The 16,975-nt window shown below is 47.8% G+C and overlaps 1 protein-coding gene across 5 annotated transcripts in view; it reads left to right on the plus strand.

The window, feature by feature from the left end:
- Nucleotides 1-311: 311 nt before the first annotated feature.
- stimate (STIM activating enhance) overlaps nt 312-16,975 on the plus strand; it is a 91,704-nt gene continuing 75,040 nt past the window's right edge. For 3 of the 5 annotated variants that reach the window (XM_086002200.1, XM_086002201.1, XM_086002199.1), the window contains exon 1: nt 326-625. In XM_086002200.1, coding sequence (XP_085858326.1) covers nt 463-625 — 163 coding nt within the window. In that variant the 5' untranslated portion in view covers nt 326-462. Of the gene's footprint in view, nt 626-12,663; nt 13,095-16,975 lie in introns of those variants that run through there. The other 2 variants (XM_086002197.1, XM_086002202.1) reach the window with 2 other exon arrangements.

The following is a 16,975-nucleotide window of genomic DNA, read 5'->3' on the forward strand; positions in this document are numbered from 1 at the left end:
CCTCACCCCACCTTGTCTCTGCATCCAGCCTTGTATCCCTCCCAAACGCTCCAGTCCTGACTCCTGCCTTCTGTGTATTCCCCTTCCCGTCACCACACCACTGCTGGCAGAGTTTTCATCTGCCTCCGTCCTACTCTCCACCTCTCTCCCATCTTCTAGAATCATAGAAGTTTATGGCACAGAAGGAGGCCGTTCGGCCCATCGTGTCTGTACTGGTGGGAAATGCGCTATCCAGCCTAATCCCACTTTCCAGCTCTTGGGCCGTAGCCCTGTGATTTTAAATTAATTTAATGGGTGGAAGAATCTCAAATGACCCCTTTACCTCAGGCTGCCATTCGCCGTGGAGCACGCTGGGAGTTGTAATTTTGAAGCTGCGGCTGCGCACAAAGGACCGGAGCGTCTCCATGCCGCGGCCGGAACTACAGCCCCCAGAGTGCCCCGCGGGCCGGCTCGAGCCCAGCAATGGCCGCCAGCGAGCTCCAGCCCGGGGCCGGCGCCAACCTCAGCCTGAGCGGCCCGGGCCCGGGCTCCGGCACCAGGGGCTGCGAGACCGGCGCCCTCATGGGCAACTTCGGCATCTTCATCCAGGGCCTGCTCGGTGTTGCGGCCTTCAGCCTCCTGATGCGTGAGTACGGGGGAGGGGAGGGGCCGGGAGTGGGACAGGGGATGGGGAGGGAGTGGGACAGGGGAGGGAGTGGGACAGGGGCCGGGGGAGGGGAGGGAGTGGGACAGGGGATGGGGAGGGAGTGGGACAGGGGCCGGGGGAGGGGAGGGAGTGGGACAGGGGCCGGGGGAGGGGTGGGCTTAAAAATCAGTTCTACGGGAAACTTCAAACTGGCTGTGAATGAACTGAAAGAGAAAGCAAGAAGGGCTTTCTATGCCATCAAAAAATCAATCCAAATAGAAATCCCAATTAGCATTTGGCTCAAAATTTTCAAATCAGTAATTGAACCAATTGCACTCTATGGCAGTGAGGTCTGGGGACCACTAACACAACAAGAATTTGCAAAATGGGACAAACACCCAATTGAGATCCTACATGCAGAATTCTGTAAAAGTATCCTCCGGACTCAAAGGAAAACAGTAAACAATGCATGCAGGGCGGAACTAGGCCAATATCCATTAATAATCACTATCCAAAAAAGAGCCACCAAATTTTGGAATCACCTACAAATGAGCAATCCCCAATGCTATCACTACGACGCCCTGAAATGCCAAGAGCTGACCATAAAGAAGAATACCCTCAGTCAACTAGTCCTGGGACTCAGTGAAGTAACTACTAACAATACTAACAATAACCAGCCCCAGGACAGTGACAGGGTAACACAAAGAATTCGACCCAACACAATCGTCGCTAAGCAAAAGGAAAAATATCTGACATATTGGGCAGAAACAACAAAAACCCAAAGCAAACTCAATTGCTACTTGGCCCTAAACAGACAATACAACATAGCTGATTACCTGACCATGGTAAAGGATAACAAACTGAGAAGAACCTTGACAAGGTACAGACTTAGCGAACATAGCCTAGCGATCGAAAAAGGCAGACACAGGCAGACCAGGCTGCCAAGAGAGGACAGGATATGCTCTCACTGCAGTCAGGGAGTGGTGGAGACAGAGATGCACTTCCTCACAGCTTGTGGAAAATATCAGGGCATCAGGGAGAATTTCTACCAAAAATTCTCACAAATATGCCCTGATTTCAGAAATCTGAATGACAACCAAAAACTCCCATTCCTACTGGGAGAGGAGAGAAGCTGTATAACACTGGCGGCACACTATGTTACAGCTTGCCATGAACAGAGGGACAACCAGTAAACTAAGAAAAGAATATATATAAACAATGCGAATGTATATTTATACACTCAGGGATATACCTGTTTATACACTGTATGAATAGAACTGCGTTTATGTGCTAAACCATAAATGTATTTTGATGCTTTGGCAACATAAGATGTAACTTATCATGCCAATAAAGCGATTTGAATTGTGAATTGTGAGTGGGACAGGGGCCGGGGGAGGGAGTGGGACAGGGGCCGGGGGAGAAGGAGGGAGTGGGGGGGGGGAGGAGAAGGAGGGAGTGGGGGGGGAGGAGAAGGAGGGAGTGGGGGGGGAGGAGAAGGAGGGAGTGGGGGGGGGGAGGAGAAGGAGGGAGTGGGGGGGGGGAGAAGGAGGGAGTGGGGGGGGAGGAGAAGGAGGGAGTGGGGGGGGAGGAGAAGGAGGGAGTGGGGGGGGAGGAGAAGGAGGGAGTGGGGGGGGGAGGAGAAGGAGGGAGTGGGGGGGGGAGGAGAAGGAGGGAGTGGGGGGGGGAGGAGAAGGAGGGAGTGGGGGGGGGGAGGAGAAGGAGGGAGTGGGGGGGGAGGAGAAGGAGGGAGTGGGGGGGGAGGAGAAGGAGGGAGTGGGGGGGGAGAAGGAGGGAGTGGGGGGGGGTAGAAGGAGGGAGTGGGGGGGGGGGTAGAAGGAGGGAGTGGGGGGGGAGAGAAGGAGGGAGTGGGGGGGGTAGAAGGAGGGAGTGGGGGGGGGTAGAAGGAGGGAGTGGGGGGGGAGAGAAGGAGGGAGTGGGGGGGGAGAGAAGGAGGGAGTGGGGGGGGAGAGAAGGAGGGAGTGGGGGGGGGAGAGAAGGAGGGAGTGGGGGGGGGAGAGAAGGAGGGAGTGGGGGGGGGGAGAGAAGGAGGGAGTGGGGGGGGGAGGAGAAGGAGGGAGTGGGGGGGGAGGAGAAGGAGGGAGTGGGGGGGGGAGGAGAAGGAGGGAGTGGGGGGGGAGGAGAAGGAGGGAGTGGGGGGGGAGGAGAAGGAGGGAGTGGGGGGGGAGGAGAAGGAGGGAGTGGGGGGGGGAGGAGAAGGAGGGAGTGGGGGGGGGAGGAGAAGGAGGGAGTGGGGGGGGGAGGAGAAGGAGGGAGTGGGGGGGGGAGGAGAAGGAGGGAGTGGGGGGGGAGGAGAAGGAGGGAGTGGGGGGGGGGGAGGACGACAAACACGTACCACTCTTTAACCTATCATAGTAAAAGATCAAACTTAACATGAAATCCTTATATATTTCGACCTGGAATATCCAAGGTCTACGCTCTTCACTGCGAGAAGTGAAAAGTAGGACCCCAGAGTTCATAGATGAAACTAAAGACCTAGATATTATCATTTTACAGGAAACTTGGTATAAAGGAAAAGGACACACTGGCTGTCCCCAAGGGTACACTGAGCTGGTGGTCCCCTCCAATAAATTACCAAGTGTAACCCAAGGCAGAGACTCCGGAGGCATACTGATCTGGTTTAAAACAGAACTTAAGAATTACATCAAATTTATAAAAAAGGGCGAAAACCATATGTGGCTCAAACTTGAGAGGGAGATTATCTCAAACACCCAAGATGTTTACATTTGCGCACTTTATATCCCTCCAATCGATTCCCCGTACTTTAAAGAGGACACCTTCTCCAACATGGAGGGGGAAATTATCCAATACCAGGCCCAGGGGAACGTGTTGATCTGTGGGGACCTCAATTCAAGAACGGGCGAAGAACCAGACTTCACCAACAATCAGGGAAACAATTACGTTTTCGGGAATAACCACTTTGACATCCCTTCCCTTCCATACAGGCATAACTGCGACAAGCAGTCAAATACCAATGGAAAACAGCTACTACAGCTCTGTCGAAACCTGGGTCTGTACATTGTCAATGGTAGGTTCATAGGAGACCTCCTAGGAAGATCGACCTATTGCTCACCTCTTGGCTGCAGCACAGTAGACTATATGATTACAGACTTAGACCCATCCTCTTTCAGAGCATTCACAGTCAAACCACAAACAACACTGTCAGATCACAGTCAAATTACTATGTTCCTCAAAAAGACAGAAACAAACATAGAAACACAACCCAGTAAACTGTACAACACCAAAAAATCGTACAGATGGGCCAAAAACGACACGGAAAAATACCAGAAAACAATTAGCAATGCATCAACTCAAGCTCTCTTAGACACCTTTCTGGATAACATATACACTCACAATAAAGAAGGCGTAAACCGGGCAGTTAGTAAACTAAACAATATTTTTGATAATTTGGCAACAAATGCAAACTTGAAAGCTCGCAAGAACAAACCCAAAACAAAAAACTATGAAAAATGGTTTGACCGAGATTGCCATAACATGAGGAAAAAACTTAGAAAAATATCAAACCAAAAACACAGACATCCAGAAAACGAGGAACTACGCCTTACTTATTGTCAGACACTAACACAATACAGAAACACACTCAGAACCAAAAAAGAGCAATATATTAAGAATACACTCAGCTCCATGGAGGAATCCATAGATTCCAATTGTTTCTGGGAAAACTTGAAAACACTACACAAAAAACAACACGACGATTTGGCCATTCAAAATGGGGACACATGGGTAAACCACTTTGAAAAATTACACCAGAAAAACACACTAAGACCAGAGCAACACCAAATATGCAAAAAACTGGAAAAGCTAGAAATGGCCATAAAAGATAACCAAAACCCGCTGGACGCCATAATAACAGAAAAAGAACTTCTTGAAAAACTCAAGGACCTGCGACCAGGAAAAGCCTGCGGGACAGACGGCATACTAAACGAGATGATTAAACACACAGACAACAAAATGAAGCTGGCTATCCTAAAACTCTTCAACTTGGTTCTGAGTGTCGGTTATTTCCCTGATATCTGGAACAAAGGACTCATAACGCCCATATACAAAAGTGGGGACAAAATCGACCCAAACAACTATCGAGGCATCTGTGTAAACAGTAACCTGGGGAAGGTATTCTGTAGCATCATAAACAAAAGACTTATAAACTTCCTTGAGGAGCACAATGTCTTGAGTAAAAGCCAAATTGGATTCCTGCCAAACTATAGAACATCCGACCATATCTTCACCCTACAGACCCTAATTGACAAACACGTTCACCATAACAAAAGCAAAATCTACGCATGCTTTGTAGATTTCCAGAAGGCTTTCGACTCCATCTGGCATGACGGTTTATTCCTGAAACCTATCGAAAGTGGGGTAGGAGGGAAAACATATGATGTAATTAAATCAATGTATACAAACAACAAATGTGCAGTTAAAATTGGAGACAAACAAACAAAATACTTCCCACAGGGGCGAGGGGTGACGCAGGGCTCGCCAATCTCACCGACACTCTTTAATATTTACATTAATGGATTGGCAAAACTACTTGAACAATCTACAGCACCCGGCCTCACCCTATATGAATCCAAGGTTAAATTCCTCCTCTATGCAGACGACCTGGTTCTGCTGTCACCTACTAAAGAGGGGCTACAGCAAAACCTGGACCTGCTGGAGTCGTACTGCCAGACTTGGGCCCTGACAATAAATCCCCAAAAAACCAAAGTCCTTGTGTTCCAGCAAAGATCCAAACATCAGGGACCCAAAATAAATTTCACAGTAGGAACAACCAAAATTGAACAAACCACTCACTACACATACTTGGGCTTAAAAATCAGTTCTACGGGAAACTTCAAACTGGCTGTGAATGAACTGAAAGAGAAAGCAAGAAGGGCTTTCTATGCCATCAAAAAATCAATCCAAATAGAAATCCCAATTAGCATTTGGCTCAAAATTTTCAAATCAGTAATTGAACCAATTGCACTCTATGGCAGTGAGGTCTGGGGACCGCTAACTCAACAAGAATTTGCAAAATGGGACAAACACCCAATTGAGATCCTACATGCAGAATTCTGTAAAAGTATCCTCCGGACTCAAAGGAAAACAGTAAACAATGCATGCAGGGCGGAACTAGGCCAATATCCATTAATAATCACTATCCAAAAAAGAGCCACCAAATTTTGGAATCACCTACAAATGAGCAATCCCCAATGCTATCACTACGACGCCCTGAAATGCCAAGAGCTGACCATAAAGAAGAATACCCTCAGTCAACTAGTCCTGGGACTCAGTGAAGTAACTACTAACAATACTAACAATAACCAGCCCCAGGACAGTGACAGGGTAACACAAAGAATTCGACCCAACACAATCGTCGCTAAGCAAAAGGAAAAATATCTGACATATTGGGCAGAAACAACAAAAACCCAAAGCAAACTCAATTGCTACTTGGCCCTAAACAGACAATACAACATAGCTGATTACCTGACCATGGTAAAGGATAACAAACTGAGAAGAACCTTGACAAGGTACAGACTTAGCGAACATAGCCTAGCGATCGAAAAAGGCAGACACAGGCAGACCAGGCTGCCAAGAGAAGACAGGATATGCTCTCACTGCAGTCAGGGAGTAGTTGAGACAGAGATGCACTTCCTCACAGCCTGTGGAAAATATCAGGGCATCAGAGAGAATTTCTATCAAAAATTCTCACAAATATGCCCTGAATTCAGAAATCTGACTGACAACCAAAAACTCCCATTCCTACTGGGGGAGGAGAGAAGCTGTGTAACACTGGCGGCACACTATGTTACAGCTTGCCATGAACAGAGGGACAACCAGTAAACTAAGACAAGAGTATATATAAACAAGGCGAAAATATATTTATAAACTCAGGGATATACCTGTTTATACACTGTATGAATGGAACTGCGTTTATGTGTTCAACCATAAATGTATTTTGATGCTTTGGCAACATAAGATGTACCTTATCATGCCAATAAAGCGATTTGTATTGTATTGTATTGTATTGAGTGGGGGGGGGATGCAGGAGTGGGAGGAGGGGGGGAGGGGGGGGAGGAGTGGAGGGGAGGGAGGAGGAGTGTGGGGAGGGGGGGTGTGTGGGTGGGGGGGGAGGGGAGGGAGTGGGGCCAGGGGAGGGGAGTGGGGCGGGGAGAGTGGGAAGGAGGGAGGAAGGGGGGCCGGGCCCGGGTCTCCTCTTTCTCTCACTCTCTGTTTGTGAATCTATTGTGGACCCACACCCTGGCTCTGGCTGTCCGGCTGAGTGAATGTTTTCAGGGAGATTCCCTGGGGGAGGGGGGTGTTTACATTCACACCCGAGGGGGGTTTACATTCCCACCCGAGGGGGGGGGTTTACATTCCCACCCGAGGGGGGTGCGGGGATTTACATTCACACACTTCTTTAGATATGTGAAGAGAATAAGATTGGTGAAGTCAAGCGTAGGTCCCTTGCCGTCAGAATCAGGGGCGTTTATAATGGGGAACCAAGAAATGGCAGACCAATTATTAAACACATACAGGAAACTTTGTGTTATCCGGAGGCGAACCGTCCGGCAAGCTCGAGCTACCGGCAAAAATCAGGAGCTGTTTTTTATTCTTTTCGTTACTTTTTTTTGAACAGTCAAGCTCTGCAAGGTCTGTAGCTAAGCAACAGCTTCAGCTAGAGACGCTACAGAGACGATTGGAGGGTAGCTAATGTTACCCCACTTTTCAAAAAAGGTGATAGAGAAAAAGCGTGGAATTATAGACCGGTAAGCCTGACATCGGTAGTGGGGAAAATGCTAGAGTCTATTATAAAAGATGTAATAGCAGAGCACTTGGTAAGCAGTGACAGGATCGGACAAAGTCAACATGGATTACAAAAGGTAAATCATGCTTGACTAATCTGCTGGAATTTTTTGAGGATGTAACTGCTAAAATAGATAAGGGAGAACCAGTGGATGTGGTGTATTTGGACTTTCCGAAGGCTTTCGATAAGGTCCCACATAAGAGATTAGCGTGCAAAATTAAGGCACGTGGGATTGGGGGCAAGGTATTGACTTGGATAGAGGACTGGTTGGCGGACAGAAAGCAAAGAGTTGGAATAAACGGGTCGTTTTCCGAGTGGATCTCATCGAAACCTATAAAATTCTGTCAGGTCTGGACAGACTAGATGCAGGAAGGATGTTTCTGATGGCTGGGGAGTCCAGAACCAGGGGTCATAGTCTAAGGATAAGGGGTAAGCCATTTAGGACTGAAATGAGGAGGAATTTCTTCACCCAGAGAGTAGTGAACCTGTGGAATTCTCTGCCACAGAGTCCAGTTCATTAAATATATTCAAGAAAGAGTTGGATATATTTCTTGAGGCTAAAGGGATATGGGGAGAAGGCAGGGACAGGGTACTGAAATTGGATGATCAGCCATGATCTCATTGAATGGCGGAGCTGGGTCGAATGGCCGACTCCTGCTGCTATCTTCTATGTTTCTGTGATTGCTGACTGTTTAGAGGCTGTTGCTAAGCAACAGGGTTTGTTTCAACATTAGCGCTGGAGTGTCCGGCAGTTTTGAGGGAATGGCAACAGCTCGGTCCCGTCGGTGCCGGATAGCACAAAGTTTCCTGTACTTCGGTTCTGTCTTCACAAAGGAGGACACAAATAACCTCCCAGAGATGTTGGGGAACATAGGGTCTGATGAGAGGGAGGAACTGAAGGAAATCAGTATTTGTAGGGAAATGGTGTTAGGGAAATTGACGGGATTGAAGGCCGATAAATCCCCAGGGCCTGATAATCTAGGGTACTTAAGGAAGTGGCCCTAGAAATAGTAGATGCATTGCTGGTCATCTTCCAAAATTTGATAGACTCTGGAACAGTTCCCATGGATTGGAGGGTAGCTAATGTTACCCCACTATTTAAAAAAGGTGGTAGAGAGAAAATGGGGAATTATAGACCGGTCAGCCTGACATCGGTAGTGGGGAAAATGCTAGAGTCCATTATAAAAGATGTAATAGCAGAGCACTTGGAAAACAGTGACAAGATTGGACAAAGTCAACATGGATTTACAAAAGGTAAATCATGCTTGACTAATCATCTGGAATTTTTTGAGAATGTAACTGGTAGAATAGCTAAGGGAGAACCAGTGGATGTGGTGTATTTGGACTTTCAGAAGGCTTTCGATAAGGTCCCGCATAAGAGACTACCGTGCAAAGTTAAAGCACATGGGATGGGGGTAAGGTACTGACTTGGATAGAAAACTGGTTGGCAGACAGGAAGCAAAGAGTTGGATAAACGGGTCTTTTTCCAAGTGGAAGGCAGTGACTAGTGGGGTACCGCAAGGATCGGTGCTAGGACCCCAGTTATTCACAATATATATTAATGATCTAGACGAGGGAACTAGATGTAATATCTCCAAGTTTACAGACAACACAAAGCTGGGTGGGCGTGTGTGCTGTGAGGAGGATGCAGAGAAACTCCAATACGATTTGGACGATTGGGCAGATGCGTGGCAGATGCAGATAAATGCGAGGTTATCCACTTTGGTGGCAATAACAGGAAGGCAGATTATTATCTGAATGGCAGTAGATTGGGAAAAGGGGCAGTGCAATGAGACCTGGGTCTCCTTGTACACCAGTCGCTGAAGGTAAGCATGCAGGTGCAGCAGGCGGTTAAGGCGGCAAATGGTATGTTGGCCTTCGTAGCGAGGGGATTCGAGTACAGGAACAAGGATGTCTTGCTGCAGTTGTACAGGGCCTTGGTGAGACCACACCTTGAGTATTGTGTGCAATTTTGGTCGCCTTAGCTGAGGAAGGATGTTCTTGCCATGGAGAGAGTGCAGCAAAGATTCACCAGACTGATACCTGGGATGGCAGGAATGACGTATGAAGAGAGATTGAGTCGCTTAGGCGCTTATTCGCTAGAGTTTAGAAGAATGAGAGGGGATCTCATTGAAACTTATAAAATTCTAACAGGACTAGACAGAGTAGATGCAGGAAGGCTGTTCCCGATGGCGGGGGAGTCCAGAACCAGGGGTCACAGCCTAAGGATAAGGGGTAGGCCATTTAGGACAGAAATGAGGAGGAATTTCTTCCACCCAGAGAGTGGTGAACCTGTGGAATTCTCTACCACAGAAGGCAGTTGAGGCCAATTCATTAAATATATTCAAGAAGGAGTTGGATATATTTCTTACGGCTAAAGGGATCAAGGGATATGGGGAGAAGGCAGGGACAGGGTACTGAATTTGGATGATCAGCCATGATCTCATTGAATGGCGGAGCAGGCTCGAGGGACCGAATGGCCTACTCCTCCTATCTTCTGTGTTTCTATGAATATAAATCCCCTCCCCCGGGTGTGTATATGAACCCCCCCCCCCCCAAGGTGTGAATATAAATCCCCTCCCTCTGCTCTCGAGCTTCAGGCTCTAATCATTCTCACAGCTTGTCCCCTTTACACATGGGTGAGTCCTGTTCCCTCATCAATACAGTTAGTCTTTTCAGTGTAGTGACCAGAATTGCTCAGCGCTGGTGTTGTTTGACCAGTGCCTTGTGAAGACCAAACATTGACCTCTGTAGATTGTCCTGATCTGACTGTGTATCCCAGCATTCCAATCATTGCTTTGCCACATTATCCCGTCATGAACCGGCCATCACTCCCGCGACCTGTCTGAGTCTGTAAACAATTGCTCCGTTTGAAATCCTTCACATTTATCACCATTTGATTTCATTGGCATTTTATCTGCCCAGCTGTGTAATCGATCTTCATCCTCCTTCAAATCTTGTGTACAGCATCTCTCTCTCTCTCTTTTGTTTGAAAACTTGGCGAGTTTACAATGGGATTTGCTCTCCACAACTGACTGATGACCAGCGGCTTCACTTAGTTATCTTTGGACATTGGAGACAAACCTGAGAGTTTCCCGTATTTATTCAGGAAGTTATGTAAGTCAGCACTGAGCAGGGAGTGTGTGGAGAGATCAGGGGATGCAAGCGGAGCTAGAGGGTGGAGGTTGACCGGGGTGTGGGGAGGGAGTGGGGCAGAGAGATCGACCCAGGGAGAAGAGGGGAACAGTAACAGATTGGGCTTCTGGAGGGATCTTTACCTGTGGACCTCATCCTGCCCTGGGAACCCAGTGCTGCTCACACGCACTCTCCAGCCAGGAGTCGCGGGATAGCGAGGAGGAGGGTGAGGACTGGATTTTCCCTTTCCCCAGTGCTCTGGCTGAGAGGTTAATGGCAGGGACTGGGAATCAGACTCGAAACTTCGCCAAATGTCTAAGATGCAAGATGTCATGTATCTTTAGAAAGTTTATTAAGGGAATGATGTACACCAGGACCGCTGCACACAGGGGACTTGCACATTCGCAACATGAAAATAACATCACGCACTCTTTGCAGCAAACAGCAGCCAAACAAATGATCATTTGGCTCCCAGCTGCTGCTATAAATGGCATGAATGTAATAGCTGGGTTACTGCAAATCAAACGTGACCAGACTGCTCCCAGACAGCTGTATCCAGGAGCGGCTGCGAAGGCCAAGTGGGCCCAGCTTCCCTCTTCTGTTCTGGGGTAGCACAGGGAGGGCAGATCTGGCCCGATGGTGGGAACGGTACAGATATCAGGACACAGGATTAGGAAGGGGAAATTCCCCAAGGCTCCTGAACACACTCCATTGCCTGCTGCTGGTAATTGTACATGTGGGGGAGAACTGGGAGGGTCAGAGGGAGGGGGGGCATCAGCCGAACAAGAAAGGAAGCAGTATTGGATCTAGTTCTGGGGAATGAAATAGGGCAAGTGGAGCATGTTTCAGTGAGGGAGGATTTGGGAAACAGCGATCATAATATTTTAGACTAGTTATGTAAAAGGACAAGAAAAAAGGAAAGACTAGACACAATAACATGAGGGGGAAAGGAAGAGCATCCAAAACTAGAGCTCCCTGGATGGCTAGAGATATAGAGATTAAAATGGAACAGAAAAGGGAGGCTTATGATCAATGTCTGATTCATAACTCAGTAGAGAAGCAGGCAGAATACAACAAGTACAGAGGAGAACTGAAAAAGGAAATGAGGGACAGAGAGATTGTATGAGAAAAGATTAGCAAGCAACATAAAAAGGGGAACACTAAAGTCTTTTATAAACATATATGTAAAGTGTAAAGGGGTAGTCAAAAGAAGGGTGGGGCCGATTAGGGACCAAAAAGGAGATCTGCTTGTGGAGCCAGCGGGCATAGCTGAGGTACAAAATGAGTATTATAGAGTGGTTAAAGCATAGAAAAGGCCATTCGGCCTGTCGAGCCTGTGCTAGCTCTCTGCAAGAGCACTCCAGCTAGTTCCACTCCCCTGCCCTTTCCCCGTTGTCCTGCAATTTTTTTTTCCTTCAGATATTTATCCAACTCCCTTTTGAAAGCCACAATTGAATCTGCCTCCACCACCCTTTCAGGCAGTGCATTCCAGATCCTAACCACTCGCTGCGTAAAAAAGTTTTCCCTCATGTTGCCTTTGGATCTTCGGCCAATCACCTTAAATCTGTGTCCTCTGGTTCTTGACCCTTCCGTCAGTGGGAACCGTTTCACTCTATCTCCTTTTTGGAATATAATGTGGAGAAATGTGAAGTTATCCACTTGGTAGGAAAAATGGAAAAAGAGTATTTTTTAAATGGTGAGAGATTGGGAACTGTTGGTGTTCAGAGGGACCTGGGTGTCCTTGTGCACGAATCATTCAAAGTTAATATGCAGGTACAGCAAGCATTAGGGAAACAAATGGTATGTTGGCCTTTATTACAAGAGGATATGAGTTTTTTTATATTCGTTCATGGGATGTGGGCGTCGCTGGCAAGGCCAGCATTTATTGCCCATCCCTAGTTGCCCTTGAGAAGTGGTGTTCCCATGTGCCTGCTCCCCTTGTCCTTGTCCTTCTAGGTGGTAGAGGTCGCAGGTTTGGGAAGTGCTGCCGAAGAAGCCTTGGCAAGTTGCTGCAGTGCATCTTGTAGATGGTCCACGGTGCGCCGGTGGTGGAGGGAGTGAATGTTTAAGGTGGTGGATGGGGTGCCAATCAAGCGAGCTGCTTTGTCTTGGATGGTGTCGAGCTTCTTGAGTGTTGTTAGAGCTGCACTCATCCAGGCAAGTGAAGAGTATTCCATCACACTCCTGACTTGTGCCTTGTAGATGGTGGAAAGGCTTTGGGGAATCAGGAGGTGAGACACTCGCCGCAGAATATCTAGCCTCTGACCTGCTCTTTTTGCCACAGTATTTATGTGGCTGGTCCAGTTAAGTTTCAGGTCAATGGTGACACCCAGGATATTGATACTGCAGTCATCAGCGAACATCCCCACTTCTGACCTTATGATGGAGGGAAGGTGATTGATGAAGCAGCTGAAGATGGTTGGGCCGAGGACACTGAGGAACTCGTGCTGCGATTTCCCGGGGCTGTGATGATTGACCTCCAACAACCACAAGCATCTTCCTTTGTGCTAGGTATAACTCCAGCCAGTGGAGCGTTTCTCCCCTGATTCCCATTGACTACAATTTTACTAGGGATCCTTGATGTCAAGGGCAGTCACTCTCGCCTCACCTCTGGAATTCAGCTCTTTTGTCCATGTTTGGACCAAAGCTGTAATGAGGTCGGGAGCTGAGTGGTCCTGGTGGAACCCAAACTGGGCATCAGTGAGCAGGTTATTGGTGAGTAAGTGCTGCTTGATAGCACTGTGACGACACCTTCCATGACTTTGCTGATGATTGAGAGTAGACTGATGGGGCGGTAATTGGATTGAATTTGTCCTGCTTTTTGTGGGCAGGACATACCTGGGCAGTTTTCCACATTGTCGGATAGATGCCAGTGTTATAGCTGTACTGGAGCAGCTTGGCTAGAGGCGCGGCTAGTTCTGGAGCACAAGTCTTCAGCACGATAGCCGGGATGTTGTCGGGGCCCATAGCCTTTGGTGTATCCAGTGCGAAGATGGTTCCAGCGCTTCAGCCTTGTCTTTTGCACTCACATGCTGGGCTCCAGCATCATTGAGGATGGGGATATTCATGGAACCGCCTCCTCCCGTTAGTTGTTTAATGGTCCACCACCATTCACGGCTGGATGCGGCCGGACTGCAGAGCTTTGATCTGATCCATTGATTGTGAGATCGCTTAGCCCTGTCTATAGCATGCTGCTTCTGCTTTTAGCATGCATGTAGTCCTGTGTTGCAGCTTCCCCAGGTTGGCACCTCATTTTTAGGTACGCCTGGTGCTGCTCCTGGCATGCGCTTCTACACTCCTTATTGAACCAGGGTTGGTCCCCTGGCTTAATAATGGTAGAGTGAGGGATATGCCGAGCCATGAGGTTACAGATTGTGATGGAATACAATTCTGCTGCTGAAGGCCCACAGCGCCTCATGGATGCCCAGTTTTGAGCTGCTAGATCTGTTCTGAATCTATCCCATTTGGCATGGTGGTTGTGTCACACAACACGATAGAGGGTGTCCTCAGTGTGAAGACGGGACATCGTCTCCATAATGACTGCGGTGGTCACTGCTACCAATGCTGTCATGGACAGATGCATCTGCGACAGGTAGATTGGTGAGGACGAGGTCAAGCAGGTTTTTCCCTCATACGATAGCAAAATACTGTTCTGACGAAGGGTCTTCGACCTGAAACATTAACTCCGTTTCTCTCTCCACGGATGCTGCCCTGGCCTACTGAGTTTTTCCAGCGTTTTGAGGTTTTTCCCTCGTGTTGGTGTTCTCACCACCTGTCGCAGGCCCAGACTGGCAGCTATGCCCTTCAGGACTCAGCCAGCTCGGTCAGTAGTGGTGCTACCGAGCCACTCTTGGTGATGGATATTGAAGTCCCCCACCCAGTGTACATTCTGTGCTCCTTCCAAGTGGTGTTCAACATGGAGGAGTACTGATTCATCAGCTGAGGAAGGGAGGTAGGTGGTAGCAGGAGGTTTCCTTGCCCGTGCTTGACCTGAAGCCATGAGACTTCATGGGGTCCGGAGTCAATGTTGAGGAATCCCAGGGCCACTCCTTCCGGACTGTATACCACTGTACTGCCACCCCTGGTGGGTCTTCCTGATGATGGGGCAGGTCATACCCAAGGATGGTGATGGAGGAATTTGGGATATTGGCTGAAAGGTATGATTCTGTGAGTATGACTGTGTCAGGCCGTTGCTTGACTAGTCTGTGGGACAGCTCTCCCAATTTTGGTACGCCCCCAGATGTTGGTGAGGGGGACTTTGCAGGGTCGACTGGGCTGGGTGTGCCGTTGTCGTGTCCGAGTATAAGAGTAAACATGTCTTACTGCAATTATATAGGGCCCTGGTGAGACCACACCTGGAGTATTGTGTAGAGTTTTGATCTCCTTACCTAAGGAAGGATATACTTGCCATAGAGGGAGTGCAACGAAGGTTCACCAGACTGATTCCTGGGATGGGGGGATTGTCCTATGAGGAGAGATTGAGTAGCTTAGGCCTATATTCTCTGGAGTTTCGAAGAATGAGAGGTGATCTCATTGAAACATAAAAATTCTTACGGTGATCTCATTGAAACATAAAAATTCTTACGGTGATCTCATTGAAACATAAAAATTCTTACAAGACTTGACAGGGAGGATGTTTCCCCTGGCTGGGGAGTCTAGAACCAGGGGGGTCACAGTCTCAGAATAAGGGGTCAGCCATTTCGGACTGAGATGGGAAATTTCTTCAGTCAGGCTGGTGAATCTTTGGAATTCTCTACCCCAGAGGGCTGTGGAGGCTCAGTCATTGATCATATTCAAGACCGAGATCGATAGATTTTTGGATATTAAGGGGATATAGGGATAGTGCAGGAAAGTGGAGTTGAGGTAGATCATCAGCCATGATCTTACTGAATGGTGAAGCAGACTCGAGGGGCCAAATGGCCTACTCCTGCTTCTGTTTCTTATGTTCTTATGTACTCTGTCCAGACCCCTCATGATTTTGAACACCTCTATCAAATCTCCTCTCAACTGTCTCTGCTCTAAGGAGAACAATCCTAGCTTCTCCTGTCTATCCACATAACTGAAGTTCCTCATCCCTGCGAACATTCTTGTAAATCTTTTCTGCACGCTCTCTAAAGCCTGCGCATCTTTCCTAAAGTGCAGTGCCCAGAATTGGGACAGAATGCTCCAGTTTTGAGTGAGGGGACCAAATGTAATATATCCAAGTTTGCTGATGATACAAAACTAGGTGGGAATCTAAGTTGTGAGGAGGATGCAAAGAGGCTTCAAGGGGATATAGACAGGCTAAGTGAGTGGGCAAGAACATGGCAAATGGAATATAATGTGGAGAAATGTGAAGTTATCCACTTTGGCAGGAAAAATAGAAAAGCAGAGTATTTTTTAAATGGTGAGAGATTGGGAAATGTTGGTGTTCAGAGGGACCTGGGTGTCCTTCTATATGAATCACTGAAAGTTAGCATACAAGTACAGCAAGCAGTTAGGAAATCAAATGGTATGCTGGCCTTCATTATAAGAGGATTTGAGTACAGGAGTAAAGAAGTCTTACTCCAATTATATAGGGCCTTGGTGAGACCACACCTGGAGTACTGTGTACAATTTTGGTCTCCTTACCAAAGGACGGATATACTTGCCATAGAGGGAGTGCAACGAAGGTTCACAAGATTGATTCCTGGGATGGCGGGACTGTCGTATGAGAAGAGATCGAGTAAACTAGGCCTGTATTCTCTTGAATTCAGAAGAATGAGGGGGGATCCCATTGAAACATACAAAATTATTACAAGGCTTGATAGGGTGGATGCAGGGAGAATGTTTCCCTTGGCTGGGGAGTCTAGAACCAGGGGCCACAGCCTCAGGATAAAGGGTAGGCCATTCAGGACTGAGATGGGAAGAAATCTCTTCACACACAGGGTGGTGAATCTTTGGAATTCTCTACCCCAGAGGGCTGTAGAGGCTCAGTCATTGGGTATATTCAAAACAGAAGTCGATAGATTTCTGACTAGTAAGGGCATCGAGGGATATAGTGATAGGACCGGTGAATGGAGTTGAGGCAGAAGATCAGCCATGATCTCATTGAATGGCGGAGCAGGCTCGAAGGGCCGAATGGCCTACTCCTGCTCCTATTTCTTATGTTCTTATCAACTTGCTCTGCCACCTTTAAGGATTTGTGTATATGGACACCAAAGTCTCTCTGCTCATCGACACTTTTAAAAATTGTGCATTTTATAGTACAGTATACTGTCTTTCCATATTGGTCCTCCCAAAGTGCATCACTTCACACTTCTGATTGAATTCCACCTGCCATGCTTCTGCCCATTTCACCATCCTGTCCGTCAGCCTGATGCCTATAACTATCCTCATCATGATCTGCTACTTTGCCAAGTTTCGTATCATCT

The sequence above is a fragment of the Somniosus microcephalus genome, chromosome 11, assembly GCF_052327205.1.
Source record: "Somniosus microcephalus isolate GS21.2 chromosome 11, FLI_Smic_1.0, whole genome shotgun sequence".
Taxonomy (NCBI): domain Eukaryota; kingdom Metazoa; phylum Chordata; class Chondrichthyes; order Squaliformes; family Somniosidae; genus Somniosus; species Somniosus microcephalus.